Consider the following 21,522-nt stretch of genomic DNA (forward strand, 5'->3'; position numbering starts at 1 on the left):
ACTGGTGTCCCCCTGTCCCACAGGTGGCCCGGCACGAGCCGAGCTCCCAGCACAGCACCAGCCCTGCCACTGGTGCCTCTGCCCCTCCTGCCAGGTCACCCTCTCTGCTCCTGACACAAACTGCCTCTTAAGCCTAACAGGCTACAACTGGATTTTTAAGAGCAGTCTGAAGTTAAAAATAGTTGACATTTTGGAAGTGACTGCAAGGTAAAATTCAGGCTTGCAGTAGGTTTATAGCCATCGGAAGGGTTTGGACTGCAGAAGTGTGCAAAACATGATTGCTGCTAAAGAGCACAGCTGAAAAAATGCCACATGTTTATAACTGCTCTATGCCAAATCAAATACAATAGATTTACTATCAAGGGAGGAATAGATTGGCAAACATGGTAAATCACATTCCCCCATGAAGTTTATTAAGCTTCAAGGCACTCTGGGAGACAGAAGGCTGAAGTGAGTGGAAATTCTGAGCCTTCCACCTTTGTCTTCCATGCAATTCTAAACTTCTGTCACCCCAAAAGGGGCAGGTGATGGTACCTGGATGCCCACAGACATGCAGCTCCTTGCACCCAGCCCATAACTCAGCAGCTTTAACCCTCCTCTGAAATGACATCTATATAAATATTGTTAATAGCACTAACATAATGTTAAGTCAGGTTTTACTGGACTCCCTCATACACCCTTTGGATTTATTAGCTATAGGATTTGAAGTAAATTTTTATTAGCCCAAGTTAAACCCAGCTACCATGGGCTTGGCTTTTGGGCTTTCTTTACCCCATCTTTCTTCTGTTATTTGAGCTTGGGCCCCCTTTTCACAGCCCAGTGCTTCCTCCCTCAGACCGAAACGTCCTCGGATAAATCTTACCGAATGAAATATTTATTAATTTTCCTAACCAATGTTGATCTCATAAATTACCAAGACTTTTTCATGAAATGGTTATTAACATCCATGGCTGTATGTTAATGGCTTATTGACCAAATATGGGATAATTAGACCCTAGGAGCACTGGCCACTGTGATCTATGAGAAGCAAATTTGGCCCTTATTACACCAATGACCTATTTAATATCTACTGATGAATTTAAGGTAGAATCACAGGCAGAATTTGTTTCAAGGAGCTGCCCTCCAACTAACGAGCAGAAAGATTCTTGTATAAAATCTATTGATCCAGAAAAAAAATATGAACAAAAATCATTTTTTTGTAACTGATGATTAATTGGCTAAATTCATCTTAGACTGAGATGCACCAAGAAAACACCAGTAGCCTGATACCTCCTGGGATTAACTGAACAATGAGTCCATTTGACTAGAGGGCCCTGTCTTCTCTTCCAGCTTTGTAAGATTTAGGTCCTAATTTAAACTGCGAAGATTTATACTAATATTTGTAAAGAATTTAAACATTTATCCATGCTGCAGTGCCAGGAACAGCTGCTTAAACCTGCTGCAAATAAGTGACTTGTGCTTGGTTTCAGCTCTAAGCTGCCTGGTGCTCAAGGAGCCGCCTTGCCCATCATCTCATAATATTTCAAATCAAATTAAACTTAGGATAAAGGGAGTCAAAGCTGGAAAGGAAGGAGCACAGTTTGAAGCACTCGAGCTACAGCCTCCTTGTAGGTGCACAGGTCTGCGTGGAGTTCAGGAGGTAACCTGGGGGTGTTTGTGTGAACACAGAGCCCCCCTCAGCTGGCCCAGCAAACCGCCTGGCCCCTGTCCTTCGGGCTGCAGAGGCTTCCGTGGGCATGCACACGGCTGGGGCAGCACAGACACGGCTCAGGCAGGGCTGGGGATGGATTAAAAGCCTTGGTGCTTTGATCCAAAGCGCTGGGGTTTGGTGCAGCAGCTGGCTGGGTGCTCCCACCACGCTCCCCTTCCCCAGCCGTGGCTCCAGCTGCTCCAGAGCCCAGCTCCGGCTGCTCCTCCCTGCTCCCACAGCTCCTTTCCCAGCTTGGAGTGGCACAAATGAGGAGAGACTGGTTTGGCAGGTCACAGCAGAGATCCTGTGACACCACTGATGAGGGAGAGGAAACAATTTATTGCCCCAAATAAATGTTATAGTGCCAATATCAGGCAGCCACCGCTTCTTCTCCCACTCACTTTAACTTTTAGGTTCTGCACAACTGCTAACAGTGATTTTAAACTCTTTCTCCTGCCAGATTCAGCTTCTCTGTGAGCAGGACTAAACCCAGGATGGATTGACTGACTGCTGTAAGCAGGAGTGCTGCAGGTTCTCACAATTCAGACCTTGCCAAGCTCCAGGACGAGACAACAAGGAATGTTAACCTCTACTGCATTTTTAAAAATTAAAAAATCCACCCAAACAATCTTCCACGGCAGTTTCCCCACCAAGGTGGCACCCAGCAGATCTGCCTGGGCCAGGCCAGGCTCAGGCTCCAGGGTGTGCCCCTGGGACCCCCTCAGACCCCATGGAGCACAGGTCACTGCAGCAGCACATCACTGCAGACAAAATAAACCCAGCAATAAATATGGAGTGCAGGAGTGACTGCAAGGAGCAATTCACAACAGCTCCTGCACCTCTCCAATTCACTGCCCAGGGCACAGAGGGGAGACATTGGCAGGTGAAATGGGAAGGAAGTTTCCCAAACTGAGTTGAGGACAAGTCTTGGAGGCTTGAGGGAAGGGAGAAATGAGAGGGAGAAAGGAAAAACACCACCAGAGCTGCTGTTCTTCCTCCCTCCACCTCTTCCTCAGCTGCAGGAGGAACACAGCCAGCCCCCTTGACTGATGGACTTTCAACAGCTCCCCCTCTCCCAGAGTGCTGGCCTGGGCCAGGTGAAGGTGCAGGACAAGGGATGGCTCTTCTGGGCAGGAGAAAAGAGGAAGAAGAGGAAGAAGAGGAAGAAGAAGAAGAGGGAGAAGAGGAAGAAGAGGAAGAAGAGGTGATGGTGGAGGAGGAGATGGCTGCTGAAGTCTGGCCCAGGTACAACCAAAACACCAGTTGTGATGAGAGCACAGACTGTGAGCTTGCTCCAGCCCAGGTCTGAGTCTTCCAAAGCCAAGGTCAACAAGGACCAAAAGTGTTGAAATTGAAACCTGCTCCTCAGAGCAGCACGAGGCCATCCCAGGGCCAGCCCTGCATCCTCATCCTCACAGCCCCCAGCTGAGCATCCTCCTCACACTCGGGTTCCTGCCTGGAGCTGTGTCACCAGCCAGCAAACACCTGGAGTTAAAAATTAAATACAAAGAAAAGAGAAACAGCTTCCTTTCCACTATCTATTGAGTTCAAAAGGAAAATGCTGTAGATCTTCCCTGTTTCTCACAAAAATGGTGTCACTGTGAAATGAATCACCTGGCTGTGCTGTGTTCAGAGGAATCCTCTCTCCTGCCTCTCCCTGCGCTGCCTCCTCTCCCACCCGAAATCCACTCTTGCCTCTCATGGGTGTTAGAAAGAATAGGTGCAGATTTTAACCTCTATAACAGTCACTAAAGCACATATATTTGTTTTCCTCTGTGCTGGGAAAATGTCCCCAAGGAAGCATGTTAAATTTGGGGTTTAAAAGCACCAATTTAGCTATTATGAGTTTTCTATGCTTTTTCTATTCAGGGAATGTTTGGCTTGAATACAGTACAGAGAAGAAATAAGATCAGCTCAACTGTTTTAAAGCTGATTGACACCTTGGGTTTTTTCCCTTGCAATCTGAAGCGAAAGAAAAAAATATAAAGGGAACCAGACACTCATTTAAAAGAAATTATTTCCTTGCCTACAGTCCCTGATCAGGGCTGCCTGTGCAGGGAGAATGAGATCTCATAAAAACCCTTTTGTGGGTTCTTTTTCACATCATTTTGGTTCAGGTTTTGGTGGCAGATGAACTGTATTTCATCCGAGTTTAAAGGAAATTCAAAGTGAAGTTAAGGAAGTTGCTGTAAATGAGAAAAAAAAATTCCCAACAAACCCTTTCATTCTAGCTTAACATATCAGCCAAACCAGGAAACAGCTGTAGCAGAAATATTGTTTTTAATAATCGGAGAAAGCAGCGGAGCCGCAGCTTTTGTTGGAACAGTGACCCCCAATGGTGAGAGCGACACGGCCGGGAGGAGGAGACCCTGGTGAGGATGAGGAGAGCCTGGTGGGGATGGGGAGAGCCTGGTGGGGATGGGGAGAGCCTGGTGGGGATGGGGAGAGTCTGGTGGGGATGGGGAGAGCCTGGTGGGGATGGGGAGAGCCTGGTGGGGATGGGGAGAGTCTGGTGGGGCTGAGGAGAGCCTGGTGGGGCTGAGGAGTGTCTGGTGGGGCTGAGGAGAGCCTGGTGGGGATGGGCAGACCCTGGTGGGGATGAGGAGAGCCTGGTGAGGATGGGGAGAGTCTGGTGGGGATGAGGAGAGCCTGGTGGGGATGGGGAGAGCCTGGTGAGGATGGGGAGAGCCTGGTGGGGATGGGCAGACCCTGGTGGGGATGGGGAGAGCCTGGTGAGGATGGGGAGAGCCTGGTGGGGATGGGGAGAGCCTGGTGGGGATGGGCAGACCCTGGTGGGGATGGGGAGACCCTGGTGAGGATGGGGAGAGCCTGGTGGGGATGGGGAGAGCCTGGTGGGGATGAGGAGAGTCTGGTGGGGATGAGGAGAGTCTGGTGGGGATGGGGAGAGCCTGGTGGGGATGAGGAGAGCCTGGTGGGGATGAGGAGACCCTGGTGGGGATGAGGAGAGCCTGGTGGGGATGAGGAGAGTCTGGTGGGGATGGGGAGACCCTGGTGGGGATGAGGAGAGCCTGGTGGGGATGAGGAGAGTCTGGTGGGGATGGGGAGACCCTGGTGGGGATGAGGAGAGTCTGGTGGGGCTGAGGAGAGCCTGGTGGGGATGGGGAGAGCCTGGTGGGGATGGGGAGAGCCTGGTGGGGATGGGGAGACCCTGGTGGGGATGGGCAGACCCTGGGGAGGATGAGGAGAGCCTGGTGGGGATGAGGAGAGTCTGGTGGGGATGGCAGACCCTGGTGGGCACGGGCAGACCCTGGTGTTGATGGGCAGACCCTGGTGGGCTGGGCAGAGGCAGCCCCAGCCTGGGGTCGGGGTCTGGCCTCTGCTGAGGTGTGGAGGCAGCAGCGGCTCCTGGGGCCTTGGGAACGCTGCTGCTGCTTCTGCAGCCCCAAGGCCATGCACAGGAGCGTTCTGCACTGCTGCTGCACGAGCTGCCTGTCTGCTGGGGTCCCTGCAAGGGCAGGGGCAGGGAGAAAAGGGCCACGGGGCTGCCGTGGCTGCAGCACCGCTGCGATGGCTGCCCTCGCGGGAGGTGCAGGATGTTCCTTTTCTTTCTGGTCAGTACTCATGGCCTCGTGGTTGAACGGTTTGTTTATCCTGACAGAATGTCATCCGGCTGGGCTTTGATTTTGCAAATAATCCACCTCCAGCTATGGATGCTCTGGCTCCAAGACAGCGGTAACTGCGCGGCGCCGCGGGGCACGGCGCGATTCCGCGGCGGCCGAGGGACACCAAGGGGGAGATGCCCTTGTGCTTCTCCCTCCTTTTGGGAAGTGAACAATGAAGTTTAAGCCTTCCCAGAGAAAATTTGTAAAAATGTGAGAAGACAGTAGAGACCAAATAATTATCCATAATCAATACAGTTAAAGTCAATGGACTCTGCGTGTCCTCTTCTAATAGACTTTGTTCTGGGCTGCACCTTGACAGTTTATTTAGAAATATGAACTTGGTAAGGAATGGCTATTTGACTATGTAATCTTGTTAAACTCATAAATTCAGTTGGTCTGAAGTCTATATCACTGAAGTCAGCTGGAACTAAATGTTTTGATAGCTAAAAAATGGTTCATTGAAGAAAATTCTGAAATAATGGGACTAATAAGTTGCCAAAAGAACTGTTTACGAGTGAAATTATCATAAGGCAAGGGGAAAAATTCTTGACCCACATCTTAAATTCTTGCTTAGTCAAGTTATGCGGGCAAATAGATTGTAAAATGGGACATGTTTATAAAATAAAGCTGATTAGTGATGTTGGTGTCTTATACAACCTACATCCAGCATTAAATCAGATTAATTTATAGGTGATTTTGTTGATGAGCACAAACTGATGCTCCCATGGTGTGAATTTCAATAACTTGCTTTCCTCTTTGGAATCCATAATTCTATTATTTGAGACACTTCATTGTTATAGATAACACATTTTAAGTGTTATTATTTATGCTGTTTCATCTTGTCACTTAGGTTCTTGCTCAAGTTCATTAATGTATTGTGCTCCTCTCTGTACAAGAGGGTGCAGGGAGAGCAATTGATTTTAAGTCCCCGTAATGACTGATGATATCACGCGTGTTTACCACTGTGACACCACGGACGAGATGCTAATGCTGCACACATAAACATGATGTCATTTCATGCAATTAAACACTTAATATACAGCAGGTAATGATTTGGTAAGCTTGGCACATGCAAGCACTGGCTTTTAATCTTATTAACGGGGGTAGGGTGACGCCACAAGTGATACACACAGACCCAGACTGTACCAATAAAACACAGGCTGGGGTCACTCTGCTCTGATAGGATGGAGGTGCCAAAAATACGTCCTGGGCAGTTTTTGTAGGACCCAGGAAGAGATGTCAGGTTCAGAGCTGAAAGCAAACAGGGGAAGGGTTCCTGACATGCCCAGAGCTCTTCCCCAGCAGCAGAGGGGAGGTTACTCAGTGTGGCACAGGCTGCTCTCTGCAGCACTGGGGGTCTCACTGCCCTGTGTCCCACGGCCTTCTCTGACCCCTCTGGCCCTTCTGGCTGGTCAGCACCTGTCTGTGGCTGCTCTGGTGACACCACAGCCCTGTGCTGGCTGGGGATGAGTGTGTGCTGCTCCTCGGGGCAGCGTGTCCCAAACCTGCCCTCGGCTCTGCAGGAGCTGCCCCAGAGCCGTGCAGCCTCTGCCCCCTCTAGCTCTGCTCTCCCTCCTTGCAGATGCTTCCCGTGGCCTCAGCTCCACAGATGTGGCAGCAAATGGTATCCTGCCACAAGAGTCAATATTTCCCAGCTCTGACAGATTAGCCAGAGTAATCACAGATTTTATGTGGCACAATTAACATATCTTTTCTTTACAGCTATTGCACACGGATTTGTCTGTGCTCAGCAAGGTCACGCTGTGCTCCAGGCCAGCAGCATCCCCAGGGCAGGTCCCAGACCTGCTCCAGGGCTGGAGGAGCCTCTGCCAGTGGCACCAGGAGCCCCATGGTGCACTGCCTGTGGCACCAGCTTCCCCAGCCCCTGCAGAAGGGCTGTCTGTTCCCCGTGTTTTGTGATTTGGAGGAGACAGGTGTGGATTTAAAGGCCTGATCATTGTACTGCTGGAAAACTGGGAATTTCAATAGCCAAAAAGAGAGTGGGCTGGGCACTGGGAATGCCCAAGGCACCATCAGTGGGCATGCTGTGACTGGGGCTTGGGTTAACCAGCACATGGCATCACAGAGCAAAGCCCTAGGAACACAGAGGACAAGATTAAATAAAATACTTGGCTTTGTAAAGGCAACAAAACAACACAACGATTTTGTTTGAATTTCCGGAGCCTCATAATTTTTGGAGAAGCGCTTGCTGCTAGAGGTGTTCTGGGTGAAGGCAGGGGTGAGGGAGGCCAGCACAGAGCCCATTTTGCCAGCCCAGTGCCCGGGCTCTGCGGGCACCCGTCCCCCTCTCTCCTCCTGCGGGGATGCAGCTGCTCTCCCTCTGCCCCCATCCCTCTGTCCCCTGACCCTGTCACGGCCCTTCCCGCTTCCCTGGAATCAATTATCTGCTCTGCACTGCTCCATATTCATCAGGGCTCCACCATTTGACCTGCTGCCCCTGCTCCAGCCCCAGCGCTGCTTCCAGGATGGCTGAGGGCTGGCTCTGCCTCTGGAATCCTGCACGGAGAGCTCAGCCTGGCAGGGCTGGGGCTCCTGGGCACTGCTCCTGGGCACTGCTCCTGGGCACTGGGGCACTGCTCCTGGGCACCGCTCCTGCTCTGGGGTGTGGAGGTGGCTCCTGGGCACTGGGGCACCGCTCCTGGGCACTGCTCCCGGGCACTGGGGCACTGCTCCCGGGCACTGCTCCTGCCCCGGGGTGTGGAGGTGGCTCCTGGGCACTGCTCCTGGGCACTGCTCCTGGGCACTGCTCCTGCTCCAGGGTGTGGCGGTGGCTCCTGGGCACCGCTCCTGCCCCGGGGTGTGGTGGTGGCTCCTGGGCACTGGGGCACTGCTCCCGGGCACTGCTCCTGCTCTGGGGTGTGGTGGTGGCTCCTGGGCACTGGGGCACTGCTCCCGGGCACTGCTCCTGCTCCAGGGTGTGGTGGAGGCTCCTGGGCACCGCTCCTGCCCCGGGGTGCAGAGTGTCTCTGCGCTGAGCTGCTCCAGGGTGGGCGCAGAGGGCCTGGCTGTGCCCCCAGTGTGACTGGGCAGAGGGGCCATGGGCACCTCGGGCAGGACAGGGGCTCCTGGAGATTGAGCCAAAGGAGCTGAGTCCATCAGGGAGCTCTGACGGAGCCAAGGAGAGCGGCAGAATCACATCAGCCCAGCACGGGGACACCGTGAGCAGTGGCAGCCGTGGCACTGGGCTGGCATCACCAGGCTGGCATTGCTGGGCTGGCATCTCCCGGCCAGCTGTGCCAGCTGGGCAAGCCTTGGCGGTGCAGGCACGGGGCCCCTGGGCTCTGCAGGGGCTGGCGCTGCCCCGGGTGCTGTCCCAGAGCCCAGCACTGTCCCTGTGCCGCGGCAGAGCTCAGCTCTGTCCCTCTCTGGATTCCTCTCCAAACAGCAGCGCCAGGGCTCATGTTTGGATTTCATTTTGTCTCCTTTCCAAAGTCTCCGGGACTTGCCTGGGTTAATATTATGGTTTCTCAACAATCAGTGCTTAAGAAATAGGTTCTCTTTGGGAAATTTAATGAGCTTGGAAATAAGAATATGGCTGGGCTGTTGGAGGAGACAGGGATGAGAATTTTAATGAGGGTATATGTTTAATAAAAGGTTAATAAATTTTAATTAAATTAAACCAATAGAATTCAATATTTGCTCAGCATATCAAAGTTCTGTTTGGCGTGGTGGGGTGTGAAATGCTGGCTCACACTCTGCTAACACAGGGGTCTGCCTCCCACTCCCACCAGCACCTCAGGCACGTGGGATCCTCTGGTTATGGGAAGGGACTGTGGGAGACTGGAATTTGGGCAGGTTTGCAGGTGGGTCAGGAGAGTCTCAAAGGCTCCTCCCTGGCTCCCAGGCAGCTGGTGCTCAGCCCTCTCTGCTGTGCAGAGCAGCCTGGTGGCACTCAGGGCACCGTGTGCCCTCGGGCTGTGTCAGGGAAGGCGTGTGCTGCTCCTCTGCTCCCTTGGAAGCCCCACGGGATTTCACATCCAACAAACCTGTCTGTAGTTTCATGGAGCCCTGGCCTGAGCTGTCCTGGTGCTGTGTTGGGACAGGGGACAGGGGACAGGCTGAGCCCTGTGCCCTCAGCTCCTGGAAGTGGCTGGCGGGGACCTGGTGGCCTCACACGGGGCCCTCCCAGAGCTCCTGGGCACAGATCTGCCCAGGACAGCTGGCAGAGACAAGATGGAATTGTTCACAGGGCCCTGGCCAGGGGTGGTGTGTGCCCCCTGCAGCGGGTCACAGCTGCAGCCTGGGCAGGGACAGGGACAGGGGCAGGGACAGGCAGGAGCTGAGCCTGGCACAGCCTCCAGCCTGGGCAGGGCAGCCCAGCCTGGCGTGGCACAGCATGGTGAGACAGACTAAAGAGGAGCTTTAGGGTACATGTCATGTAGAAGTTCCTCCCTGGCAGGGTGGGCAGGGCTGGCACAGGGTGCCCAGAGCAGCTGGGGCTGCCCCTGGATCCCTGGCAGTGCCCAGGGCCAGGCTGGGCACTGGGGCTGGAGCAGCCTGGGACAGTGGGAGGTGTCCCTGCCATGGCAGGGGTGGAATGGGTGGGCTCTGAGTCCCTTCCACCCCAAACTCATCTGTGGTTCTGTGATTCTGTGATTCTGTGGTTCTGTGGTTCTGTGATTCTGTGGTTCTGTGATTCTGTGGTTCTGTGATTCTGTGATTCTGTGGTTCTGTGGTTCTGTGGTTCTGTGGTTCTGTGGTTCTGTGGTTCTGTGATGCAGCACAGCCCCACCGAGCACTGGCAGCCCCTGGGGTTTGTGCCCCCCAGGGCCACAGACCAGGGTCACAAAGCAGGACAGAGTGGCACAGGCCCCTGGGCACGGAGCTCCTGGCAGGTGAGACCACGGGGCCTTGGTGGTTCCTCCCTCCCTGGGGGCTGCTGGGGCTGCCCCTGGCCCTCAGCACCTCTGCTGCCCAGTCACTGCTGAGAGCACAGCCTGGCACCAAATCTGGGTCCCAGAGGGTTTGCAGGAGGTGGAGAAGCTCAGGTTTCTTTCAGAGCCATGCTGAGGATAGAGGCACAGCTCTGTGCCAGGTGCCAGGGCTGCTCAGGGAGCCCCTCGCAGCCCTGCAGGCTCCAGAGAGTTTGGGCTTGCACCCCTGGTGGCCCCTGCCCTCTCCCAGCACCGTGAGGGGGCACACAGGCAGGGAACTGGTTAAGAAATCTCACTAGAAGGCTTCACAGGCAATAAATGTATTTCTTCTAAAAGAACTGGAGGAATATTTGGATTATTACATTTATTAGACGGCTCAGCAAATGCGTTACACCCATATGACAAATAAATGTGATGGTTTCAGATTTCATTAGGCAGCCCCGGGCAGCGGCGCTTTGTCCCAGCCACAAATGAGCAGGGCCCTGTCACCATTCCTTAATGGTCATTTTTGCATCAGTGCTAATGGATGTGCCCGGCGTGGCCGTGGCACTGCCCACGCCAGGCACAGCTGCTCAGGGCACCAGGGCGGGCAGTGCACCGGGGCAGTGAAGGGGAAGGGGCTGTGGGCACCCAGTGCCACCCTTGCCACCTCACCAGGGCTTGGGGACAGGTCCCCACTGGTGACAGTCCCCGTGCTGAGCCCTGGCTGAGCACCACGCTGTCTGCAGGGGAAGGAGCACCGTGCAGAGGGACAATAATTGCTTTTTAAAAATTTATTTATTTATTTTAACCAGTGTCAAAACCAATCTGAGCAGCGGGCGCATATATTTAAATTAAAAGTAATTAAAAATATGCTGCCAGAAAAACGCATGATGGATTCAATGTAAGAAAATGAAGTAATAAAATACTTTATGGATTAACTCATATCAGACTGTTTTGCAAATTTATTTTTCATTATGATACATCCATATCAGATAATGTCTGAATTTATTATGCTGCCTTCAGGCAGGCTGTGTCAGAAACCTCCCCAGCCCCATTTGGGCCTGGTGACTGGTGAGCAAGGTTTCTGTCATCATTTCTTAGTGGTCACTTCACCTCAGTAATAATGAACGAGTCAAGCAGGGCTGTTATTTTCTTTAATCTCTTTCCTCATATTAAAAAAATACAGCCAGCCACATCATTATTGCAGCAGGCCCAGAGGACTATTTCCAGGTCATTACTCCAGTTCGTCTGAGCGTCTCAAGGTCCTAAAGGGTTTGGGGTTATATGCAATAAGGCGTTCGTCGACAACATTTCCCCTGAGCCCTAGGTGTTAATGAGAAAGATTTTCCATGTGGCTGTTAACACTGTGTGGTTTAAAAAGTCACAAAGAAAACGGGATTTCCTCCTCCAGCTTCTGTCTCAGTGTGGATCTCCATGTTTGCAGACAGGGAGGACAGTTGCCTCTCCAACTGCATGAATTCTAGAGGGGGAGCCTTAACTGTGTGTAGGGTAGATTTCCACCAGCCAAGTTTGAAATTTTTTGGTTTATTTACTTTTAATTTTTACTGTATTATTCTGACTGAATGTTTTCTCCTCTCTGTGGACAGAAGAAATGCAAACTGCAAAGCCCAGCCAGGCTAATACCATCAAAAATTCCATTTTTTGCCCAAGACAGTGTCCTGACTCTCTAATCTCATTTGGAAGAATATTTTTGTCTGCTCAGCATCTTCAGCTTTTTACCAAACCAGAGCCCACTATACTCGTGCTGTGCTCTTAGAGCTGCTATGAATTTTAAAATGTGTAAAAATGACAGAATATTAACAAAAGCATTGATTTTCCAATGCATTTTTACACATTTTATTAATTAGACCACTTTCAAGTGTAACCACTGTGTATTAAATGTGCCCTGCAATGTTGGATATGAATCGCAAACAATAAACCAAATTGAATTCTTTACAAAACAGAAATTTAGAAGAAAATACAGTGAAATGCTGCCGGCTCTGCCAGGCAGTGGCTGCAATCCCCAGCCCTGCAGCCGCTGCTGGGCAGGGTTTGCTGGAGCTTCCCCCACCCGAGCCCTCTGCAGAGCCCTGAACAAGCAGATAATGCAGCGAGAGGCAGGGAGATAATTTTAGGGATTCCATATCTGCCGGCAGGTTTGGAGCAGACATGCACTGTTATGTCAGCAATTTTTATAACAACCTACTCCAGGCACCTACTGTGCTCCTTCCTCTTCCAGACAAAAGGCTTGGAAGTGTCTCGCCCAGCCCTCAGAAAGGACGTTTCACAGATCTGAACACCTGCCAGAGTGCACTGGGAGCTGCTTTCAGGCTGCCTCTGCCCACACTCCAGGGCATTTTGCAGTGAAACTAATTCCAGCTGTGGAGAGATGCTGGTGGGTGGAGGCAGCCCACATCCCACGGGTCTCGCAGCCATTTGATCATTAATTTTTTTAATCCTTTGTAACAGCTGTATAATCCACCAGGAAAGCAATGGAGGGGCCCGTGCCTGGAACCTGTGCTGAGCTATGGGAATGCTGAGTGCTCTGGGTGGGAAAGAGCATCTTAATCCAGGTACTTGGCATTCCTGAATACAGATCAATTTCCCCCTTAACCTGTTCTTTTAAAGCTGTGCCACTGCATAAATCTAGTTATTAGTGAAACTCAGATGTTAGATGAGTGCAGAGGCATAAAAATATCTCGGTTCCCCAATGGGGATATTAGCACGTCCCTGCAGCAAGAGCATGCAGGGGGTTTGAGCTGCATTTGTGAAGCTCTGGAGTTACATCGCTGAGGAAATTCACAGTTCTGCTCCCAGAGCTGGATGTGCCTGATCCAGGGTCACCCACTGCTGCTGGCTGGAAGGAAAACCTCTGAGCAGACACAGAGCCCTGGGGCTGAGCCCTCAGAGCCCTGGGACAGGCTCTGGGTTTGTCCTGAACCACTGAATCATCACATCACAGACTGGTTTGGACTGCAAGGACCTTAAATCTGATCTCATCCACACCCCTGCCATGGCAGGGACCTTCCCCTGTCCAGGCTGCTCCAAGCCCCAATGTCCAACCTGGCTTGGGGTAATTCCAGGGATCCAGGGGAGCCACAGCTGCTCTGGGTACCTGTGCCAGGGCTGCCCACTATTGCTCCAGAACCCTCAGGTGCTGGGCACACCTGCTGCAGGTGCTGGAGTGCCTGCCCGGTGTCCCCAAGGCCAGATGGGTGTCCCCAAGGCCATCCCTGTGTCCCCAGCTCCCGGGAGCTGCCAGGAGCTCTCCCAGAGCTGCCCCAGAGCTGTCCCCGAGCTGTCCCAGGAGCTCTCCCAGAGCTGCCCCAGAGCTGTCCCAGGAGCTCTCCCAGAGCTGCCCCAGAGCTGTCCCAGGAGCTCTCCCAGAGCTGCCCCAGAGCTGCCCCAGAGCTGTCCCAGAGCTGTCCCAGAGCTGTCCCAGAGCTGTCCCAGGAGCTGTCCCAGGAGCTCTCCCAGAGCTGCCCCAGAGCTGCCCCAGAGCTGCCCCAGAGCTGTCCCAGAGCTGTCCCAGAGCTGTCCCAGTGCTGTCCCAGAGCTGTCCCAGAGCTGTCCCAGAGCTGTCCCAGTGCTGTCCCCGAGCTGTCCCAGGAGCTGTCCCAGAGCTGTCCCAGAGCTGCCCCAGAGCTGCCCCAGAGCTGTCCCAGGAGCTCTCCCAGAGCTGCCCCAGAGCTGCCCCAGAGCTGTCCCAGAGCTGTCCCAGAGCTGTCCCAGTGCTGTCCCAGTGCTGTCCCCGAGCTGTCCCAGAGCTGTCCCAGAGCTGTCCCAGAGCTGCCCCAGGAGCTGTCCCAGAGCTGTCCCAGAGCTGTCCCAGAGCTGCCCCAGGAGCTGTCCCAGAGCTGTCCCAGAGCTGTCCCCGAGCTGTCCCAGGAGCTGTCCCAGGAGCTCTCCCAGAGCTGCCCCAGAGCTGCCCCAGAGCTGTCCCAGAGCTGTCCCAGTGCTGTCCCAGAGCTGTCCCAGAGCTGCCCCAGGAGCTGTCCCAGAGCTGTCCCAGAGCTGTCCCAGAGCTGTCCCAGTGCTGTCCCAGTGCTGTCCCAGAGCTGTCCCAGTGCTGTCCCAGAGCTGCCCCAGAGCTGTCCCAGGAGCTGTCCCAGAGCTGTCCCAGAGCTGCCCCAGAGCTGTCCCAGAGCTGTCCCAGAGCTGTCCCAGTGCTGTCCCAGGAGCTGTCCCAGTGCTGTCCCAGAGCTGCCCCAGAGCTGTCCCAGGAGCTGTCCCAGAGCTGTCCCAGAGCTGTCCCAGAGCTGCCCCAGAGCTGTCCCAGAGCTGTCCCAGTGCTGTCCCAGGAGCTGTCCCAGTGCTGTCCCAGAGCTGCCCCAGAGCTGTCCCAGGAGCTGTCCCAGAGCTGTCCCAGAGCTGCCCCAGAGCTGTCCCAGAGCTGTCCCAGAGCTGTCCCAGTGCTGTCCCAGTGCTGTCCCAGAGCTGCCCCAGAGCTGTCCCAGGAGCTGTCCCAGAGCTGTCCCAGAGCTGCCCCAGAGCTGTCCCAGAGCTGTCCCAGTGCTGTCCCAGAGCTGCCCCAGAGCTGTCCCAGGAGCTGTCCCAGAGCTGTCCCAGAGCTGCCCCAGAGCTGTCCCAGAGCTGTCCCAGAGCTGTCCCAGAGCTGTCCCAGAGCTGCCCCAGAGCTGTCCCAGAGCTGTCCCAGAGCTGTCCCAGAGCTGTCCCAGAGCTGTCCCAGTGCTGTCCCAGAGCTGTCCCAGAGCTGCCCCAGAGCTGTCCCAGTGCTGTCCCAGGAGCTGTCCCGGGATCTCGGGGACCCTGCCCAGGAGGAGCCCCCAGCCCGCCCAGCCTTTTCCAGGAGGATTTCGAAGGACTGTGCAATCTGCACATTCTAAAGAGCTGACGGGGACAGTTATTAAGGGCTGTGGGTGATGGCTGCTCGCAGTGTTATTAAAGTGCTAAAAGATTATGTCTGTGATAGCTCTGTGCTCGCCGTGTCCTTCATGGCCACTTCCACAGGGACGGAGGCAAGGAGAGAGGCAGAGGATCGATAAAAGGATATTACCACTGGGCCAATCCCAATAATAAGAGAGGTGATATATACACACCATTTAAATTGTCCAACACATTTAATGTTCATTAACGCTAATTTTCACGGAGCTGGTGTTTAATGTATTATTGCAATGAAATTAATAAAAAAATACCCCACAGGAAATATAATTTAACTGTTTATAAACTTACCTTTTGATTGCCAATTTCCTGCCAGGCTCTGCTCCTGCAGCAGCTTTTGCAGGAAGCTGCAGCCACAACAGCCGGGGGCCAGGGCTGGGGGTCCCTGGAGCCCTGCACCCACAGCTCGGGCATGGCACAGACCCCAGCACCTGGCAGGAATGTCTGGGACAGCCAGGGGCCTTTGTGCCACTTTCCCTCCTTTTGTCTTCCACCCTTTTTAGCAACCTCCTTCAGAATCCTCCCTTCTTCTCCTCCTTCAGAACTTCCTCAGCATCACATGGATGAATGTTCGTTATCCTTGTGAAAAATCTTGACTTCAGATAGGTTTGGTGTATGGGCATTTTTCACACAAAAGAGAAAAAATCACCATGCAATAGTTTTGTTATTCTGCAGTAACTACTGGGGAATTACATATTTATTTATCTCTTACGAAGCACAGGGAAATTGTATTTGGCCACAGTGTATAAATTGTGGCATAATTACCGTAAAATTTATAGTTTTTATACTTCCAACAAGTTAGCTTTTAAATCACACAACCCCATGTAAATACTTTAAAATTATTCAGTAATTACTTATTTACATTGTAATTAAAATAAGTAATTAGCATACATTTACAGAGGATTTACATACTTATTTGTGAAAATAGTTCCTTGGCAGATGCAAAAAGAAATCTTCAGCCGATCATTAAAAAAAAAAAAAAATAGAAAATGGATGTGCGTGTGAGAGGAGCGGCGGTGGCGGTGTGACAGCGGGGCTGCGGGGCAGGGTGGCCCCACGCGGGCTCGGGGCCGGGCAGGGGGAGCGCGGATGGAAGGGGCGAGTGCCCAGGTGAGCAGGACCCGCTGTGCCCCTGCCAGGGACTGTCCCCAGCGCCTCCGGGCTGAGCCCCCCGTGCCCGGTACCCCCGTGCCCGGAGCCCCCCGAGCCCGGAGCCCCCCGCCCGGAGCCCCCCGAGCCCAGAGCCCCCCGCCCGGAGCCCCCGAGCCCCCCGAGCCTGGAGCCCCCGAGCCCCCCGAGCCCGGAGCCCCCCGAGCCCGGTACCCCCGAGCCCGGAGCCCCCCGAGCCCGGAGCCCCCCGAGCGCGGAGCCCCCGAGCCCCCCGAGCCCGGTACCCCCGAGCCCGGAGCCCCCCGAGCCCGGTACCCCCGAGCCCCCCGCCCGGAGCCCCCGAGCCCCCCGTGCCCGCCGGGCCGGGCTGGGCTCTGCCTGCTGGCGCAGCCCCTGCTCCTGGAATGGCCCGGATCTCCGCAGCAGTCAGAAAGCAGCTGGAGCGGAGCAGGGCTGCCCCGCAGCCGAACCCGGCCCCTCGCAGCCCGGGCAGGGCCGGAGCGGGCTCGGCTGCGGGATCAGAGAGCCCCCGGCAGCACCCGCAGGGCTGTGCCTGCATCCCAGCTAAACAAGACAAATCTGGCTGATGATCGTGTCTAACTAGGAAGAGTGATTGAAGGTGCGTGCCCTCGGCTGGAAGGATAACATAAATGATGATTGGTGTGAGGCAGCAGCTCCGGGCCGAGAGCAGCAGGCACAGCCGGCAGCGTGCTCCGGCACAGCCACCAGGGAGGGCACCGGGGTGGGCACCGGCGGGACAGACACAGAGTGGGCACCCCACAAACAGGGCAGCCCTGGGTGGGTGCCCGCTGCCTGGCACTGCTGTCAGGCACTTTGCCGAGGGGAGCAGGGGAGCCTGTGGCACAGCCCTGGCTGCTCCCCTGACTGGCACTAGCCTCAGCAAATGCCTGTCCCAGCACAGCAGGGTTTCATACAGATTTGCACCTGCTGGGAAAAGGTGCCAGTGCCCAGGGAGATCTTCCACGATGAGGAGTGTGGGGTGATGTGCAGGTGGGTGCTCGTGGCTGGCACGGCTGCTCCTGGCACTGGCATGGGGGGCAACGAGCTCTCCTGGGCCAGGAGCAGCTCCAGCTGGACACTGAGGAGCACAGAGGTGCTGGGGAAGGTGCTCCCACTCAAGTGACACATCTGCACAGTGCTTCCTGGTCCCTCCTGTGCCAGGGCCAAGCTGACAGGGGCCAAGGCAAAGCAGCTGCAGAGCTTTGCCTGACAGTGGGTGTGCTGGGAGCTGCTGGGGATGCCCACGGCTCTTGGGCTCTGCCCTCCTGAGCACTCCAGTGCATCCTGGCACCTCTGATTTCTGGGCTCTGCTCTCCACCATTGTGTGCTCTGCTTTCCCATTTTTTGGCACATTTCTGCCACTGTCTTAAAAAAAAAAAAAAAAAAAAAAAAAAAAAAAAAAAAAAAAGCCCATTTCTGTGCCTGGTGAGTGCTGGCAGGAAGAGCTGGGAACTCTACAGGCATCTGGAGTTTTGTGTGAGAGCAAGATACTGCTCAGGGAATGAAGGGTTCCAGCGGGCAGACTAATGCTCCACAATGAGCCACGTTCAGCCAGTGCAGCAATGTGTTTGCCACATTCAGCCAGTGCAGAAACCCCTTCCTGGGGAGACAAGACGATGTGGGCACAAAGGGGCAGCCACAGCCCTGGCTCCACTGTGGAATTCACTCCCTCCCCAGAGCACTTGGCTGGGCTGTTATCACATGTGCTGTATTATTGAATTTCTCCAAAGTCTCCCTTTATCCTTATTAATGCTGTGAAAGTTGTAGCAAGGAGTGATATGATCTAACATTGGATAAAATCACAATTTGTCCTTCTTCTTGGTGTAAATGTAACAGGGCTTAACTGTACAAACAAATAAGCCTAAATAGAAACATTTGTGATGATAAATGGGCAAGGAGAGCGCTCTCTGCAAGGTGAGAGATGACAGTGCCTGTGAACAGAATGGAGAATCTCGCTGCTTCAGGGTCAGTCTCAGGCAGCCTCAAGGTCAGCTCTGCCGGCTCTCCCTCCTCCTCCTCCTCCTCCCTGTGGTGATGGCAGACATCCCCACACCTCGCTCCCAGCTGCAGCAGCTCCTGGGGTGCCACAGTGAGCACGGCTGGCATGGTTGGGCTGTGCCGCGTTCTGGGCACGGCTCAGTGCTGGCAGCTGCCTGGCATGTCCTGGTGGGCTCTAAACCCTTCACCAGGAGAGGAAGAGCCAGTGCAGGGGGCACTTGTGGGGCGGGGAGCCGGGCAGTGCCCGCTGGCAGAGCGGGCAGCGTGTCCTGGGCTCGGCCGCGGGGCTGACCCCGCGCTCCGCCAGCCAAACGAGCCCCAGTGGATATTGATGGGACAGGACAAAAGGCCAAGGTGCAGTAAGGCCAGCAATCCGCAGGTCTCAGTCCATTTGTTTCTCGCGGCGAATCCATCACGGTAATGGGTCACCTTTCCGTGGCAGCTCATGATTACCTGCTTCCCGCCAGCTCGGCAGGTGGGCGGCTGGCCGGGGCACCAGGGCTGGGTGTGGGCACCCTCCCCGCCCGCGATTTATGGCAGGTCAGCCGCACGTGTCCCTGATAGATCAGCAGGACTGGAGTTGATTTGGGTCACGGTGACCGGTGGTGTTTGCTGTGACAGAAGACTGATGGGGCGAGCTCCGGGGAGCTGCGGCGTGGGAGGAAGGGGCGCTGGGCTCCCTGCACTGACCCTCCTGGGGCACCTGCTGCAGGGAGGGCATGGGGAGCTCTGCCACAGCAGACTCTGCCAAATACCCTTCCTCCCAGCACTGCAGCCCTCGCTGTCCACGCTCCTGCTCTGCCAGCAGCTGGGGGCACATCTGCCTTTGGGTGTGCCGTGGGAGGCACTGCCCCCGGGGTGTCAGCCAAGCGCTGCTGGGAGGAAAAATGTTCTTTCTGCACTCACACATGTTCCTGTTTAATATTCATGCACCAAAATGAGACGAGTGCTTAATGAGATCGGCCATGAGTTTCATTTGAACTCCGCCGGCAAAGGAGTCCTAAAAATTGCTCTGCAGTGGATGTGCTAAAAAGTTTAATACTCGCAGGCTGACGGCCTCCATGGGGGCCTGGGCGAGGGAGGAGAGGGAGCTGGAAATTGGAGCTTATTAAAATCTGTCCCCCCAAGTGCTTCGGTGGAGGTGTGGGCAGGTTCAGGGGGAGCATGGGGAAGGCAAGGCTGCTCTGCAGGCTCCCAGGCTCTCCTTTCAGGTGGATGCTATCAGGGAACACACGGACAGCAGTTAAACAATGCTCATTATTTCCATGCATAGGAAATCCCAGCCTCAGAAGACAGAGCTGAATCTCCCAACATCTTAAGGGAGAGAAGCCATCTGTGATAAGGAGGGTTGCCTTTCAAAGATAAGGAAAAAAAATTGAAACATATTATACATAAATGGCTTCAGGCAATGAATCATTCCGCAGCGTCCTCGCCGTTGGTTTGTGGTCATCACAAAGAAAATAGTAATAATGATAGTAAGAATAATTAATACTGTGGGTGCTTTGTGCTGCTGCTGGCTGGAGGGCCCTCAGCCAGATCCCAGACACTAGGCCAGGAACAGTAAACATACATTTATGGTAATTTTATTTGAACTCTTGAGAATACGTCCCACACCACTATGATTTGATGGCTTATTAAACCCTGCAGGGTACCTTCTGAGGATGGGAGTGCTAGGAGCAGTCGGAGGCAGAGAGAGAGCCATCAGCAGGGACCAGCATCATTTCCCTCCTAATTAAAAGTCAAAATGTCATCTAGGTTTTTGTATTGTAATTGCAATGGTCATTGCAAAGACACCATGAAATCTGACTGCATTAGCACTTCTTTGGGGGGAGGCCTGCTGGATGAAGATGTATTGAAGGCTTCGTTCTGGCATTCTTCTTGTACAAGTCCAGGCTTTAAGTGCAGTAAATGAGCCCCCCGCCAAGAGCTCACCTCACCTCTGGGCACCCCCTCCCCCAACCATACCAGGGGACTTGAATGGGAAAAAAAAAATCATACATTCCAACCCTAAATGATACCAGTAAGTTTGTGCAAGCTTATGTAAATCACACAAAAAGTGACAAGTTTTCCTATTAAAAGATAATTGTAATCAGGGTGCTGGACGTGCGGTGCACTGATGATTGGAGATAGACGGGCAGCGTGAAAAGATGGATCGTTTTAATTTGCACCAATTAAATTGAAGTTCATGGGATCATCTTCTTCAATCTTCATGAATACTTTATTTTCTGGCTGCTATGGAGCTATTAAAAAGAATGATTGAGCCAAGAGCTAGGCATAGTATATTTTATGAAATATCACCTTTAAAGAATTTGAGTGCGCCATTTTCATAATGAGTTTTCTAGTACCTAATACCCTTCTATATTACTACATTTTTAAAGTGGATTGATCTGGAAAGTGCAGAAAGTGCAGGTAATGATACATTTTGCTAGGATAAGGTGGCTGATAATGTATCATGTTACTGCTCTGAGAATAATAGATTGCCTTGTGTTTGAGATGTGGCATTCTTATTTTGGTGCTTGCCTTGTGCAGACAAGGGGAGTCCTCTCTGTCTCTGGAAAAAAAATGTTTAATTGTTTGTGCAATTTCCTTCTTGTTTCTTCTTTGTCTTTTCTGTATAGTTGGTGACCTCAGAAACAGATTTCTGAGGTTTGAGGGAGGCTGTTCTCAGGTATGCATTTGTCTTGATGGATGTTGTTAGAACAGAACAGCATGTAGGAGACAACACACTATGGGAGATAAAGAAATACACAACCCTATATTATTTACCAGTGCCTCACATTCTCTTCCCAAGAGAAATGAGTGATGATAGCTTCAAAGGGATAAGTCAATGAGAAGGGTGGTCATCTCTCACTCACAACTGCCAAAAAGACCCCAAGTCTCACTATTTCATGCACAGACAAATCAAAACCTTAATGGGAAATGGGAGATGCTCAGCTGTGTGCCAGATTGGAGCCTGGCCCGTGGTTCTCAGCCAGCTTTTGTGACTGTGAAGCTGAGGAATCCCTCCTGAGCAGCCCCTGGCCCCACGGCTGTGCCGCCCTTGCCCAGCACTCGCTGACTGAGCTGGAGCTGCCCGTGGCTCCAGGCACTGGTGCCTGCCTGGGAAAACTGCCCAGAAACTCCTGGGCACAGGGAAAGCCCAGAGTGTGTGTAGAGTGCTCGCTCTCCTACAGGGGAAGGAGTCACTTTGAAGGCACACTGAGCAAAGCGTGAGCACACCCACAGGAGCCCACGGCCCCTCCAGGGCCTCAGGACCAGCTCTGGGGCTCCAGGTCCCGAAGGGAGCGCCAGGTGCCACCCT

General features: G+C 53.6%; 1 protein-coding gene and 1 long non-coding RNA gene across 5 annotated transcripts; both read left to right on the top strand.

The window, feature by feature from the left end:
- Window positions 1–9,889: 9,889 nt before the first annotated feature.
- LOC135283057 (uncharacterized) lies at window positions 9,890–15,905 on the top strand. Of its 4 annotated transcripts, none has more exons than XR_010348970.1 (4): window positions 9,890–10,169; window positions 12,430–12,585; window positions 12,660–12,763; window positions 15,162–15,905. It is a non-coding gene; the product is annotated as an uncharacterized LOC135283057 (long non-coding RNA). The 4 variants fall into 4 exon arrangements; XR_010348972.1 differs by lacking the exon at window positions 15,162–15,905 and adding an exon at window positions 12,914–13,429; XR_010348971.1 differs by lacking the exon at window positions 15,162–15,905 and adding an exon at window positions 12,996–13,429.
- A 276-nt stretch (window positions 15,906–16,181) lies between these two features.
- On the top strand, window positions 16,182–16,802 carry LOC135283360 (proline-rich proteoglycan 2-like). Its single transcript, XM_064394071.1, has one exon. The coding sequence runs from the start codon at window positions 16,182–16,184 to the stop codon at window positions 16,800–16,802; it is 621 nt and encodes a 206-aa protein (XP_064250141.1).
- The last annotated feature ends 4,720 nt before the right edge of the window (window positions 16,803–21,522 follow it).

The sequence above is a fragment of the Passer domesticus genome, chromosome 18 (assembly GCF_036417665.1).
Source record: "Passer domesticus isolate bPasDom1 chromosome 18, bPasDom1.hap1, whole genome shotgun sequence".
NCBI classification, from domain to species: domain Eukaryota; kingdom Metazoa; phylum Chordata; class Aves; order Passeriformes; family Passeridae; genus Passer; species Passer domesticus.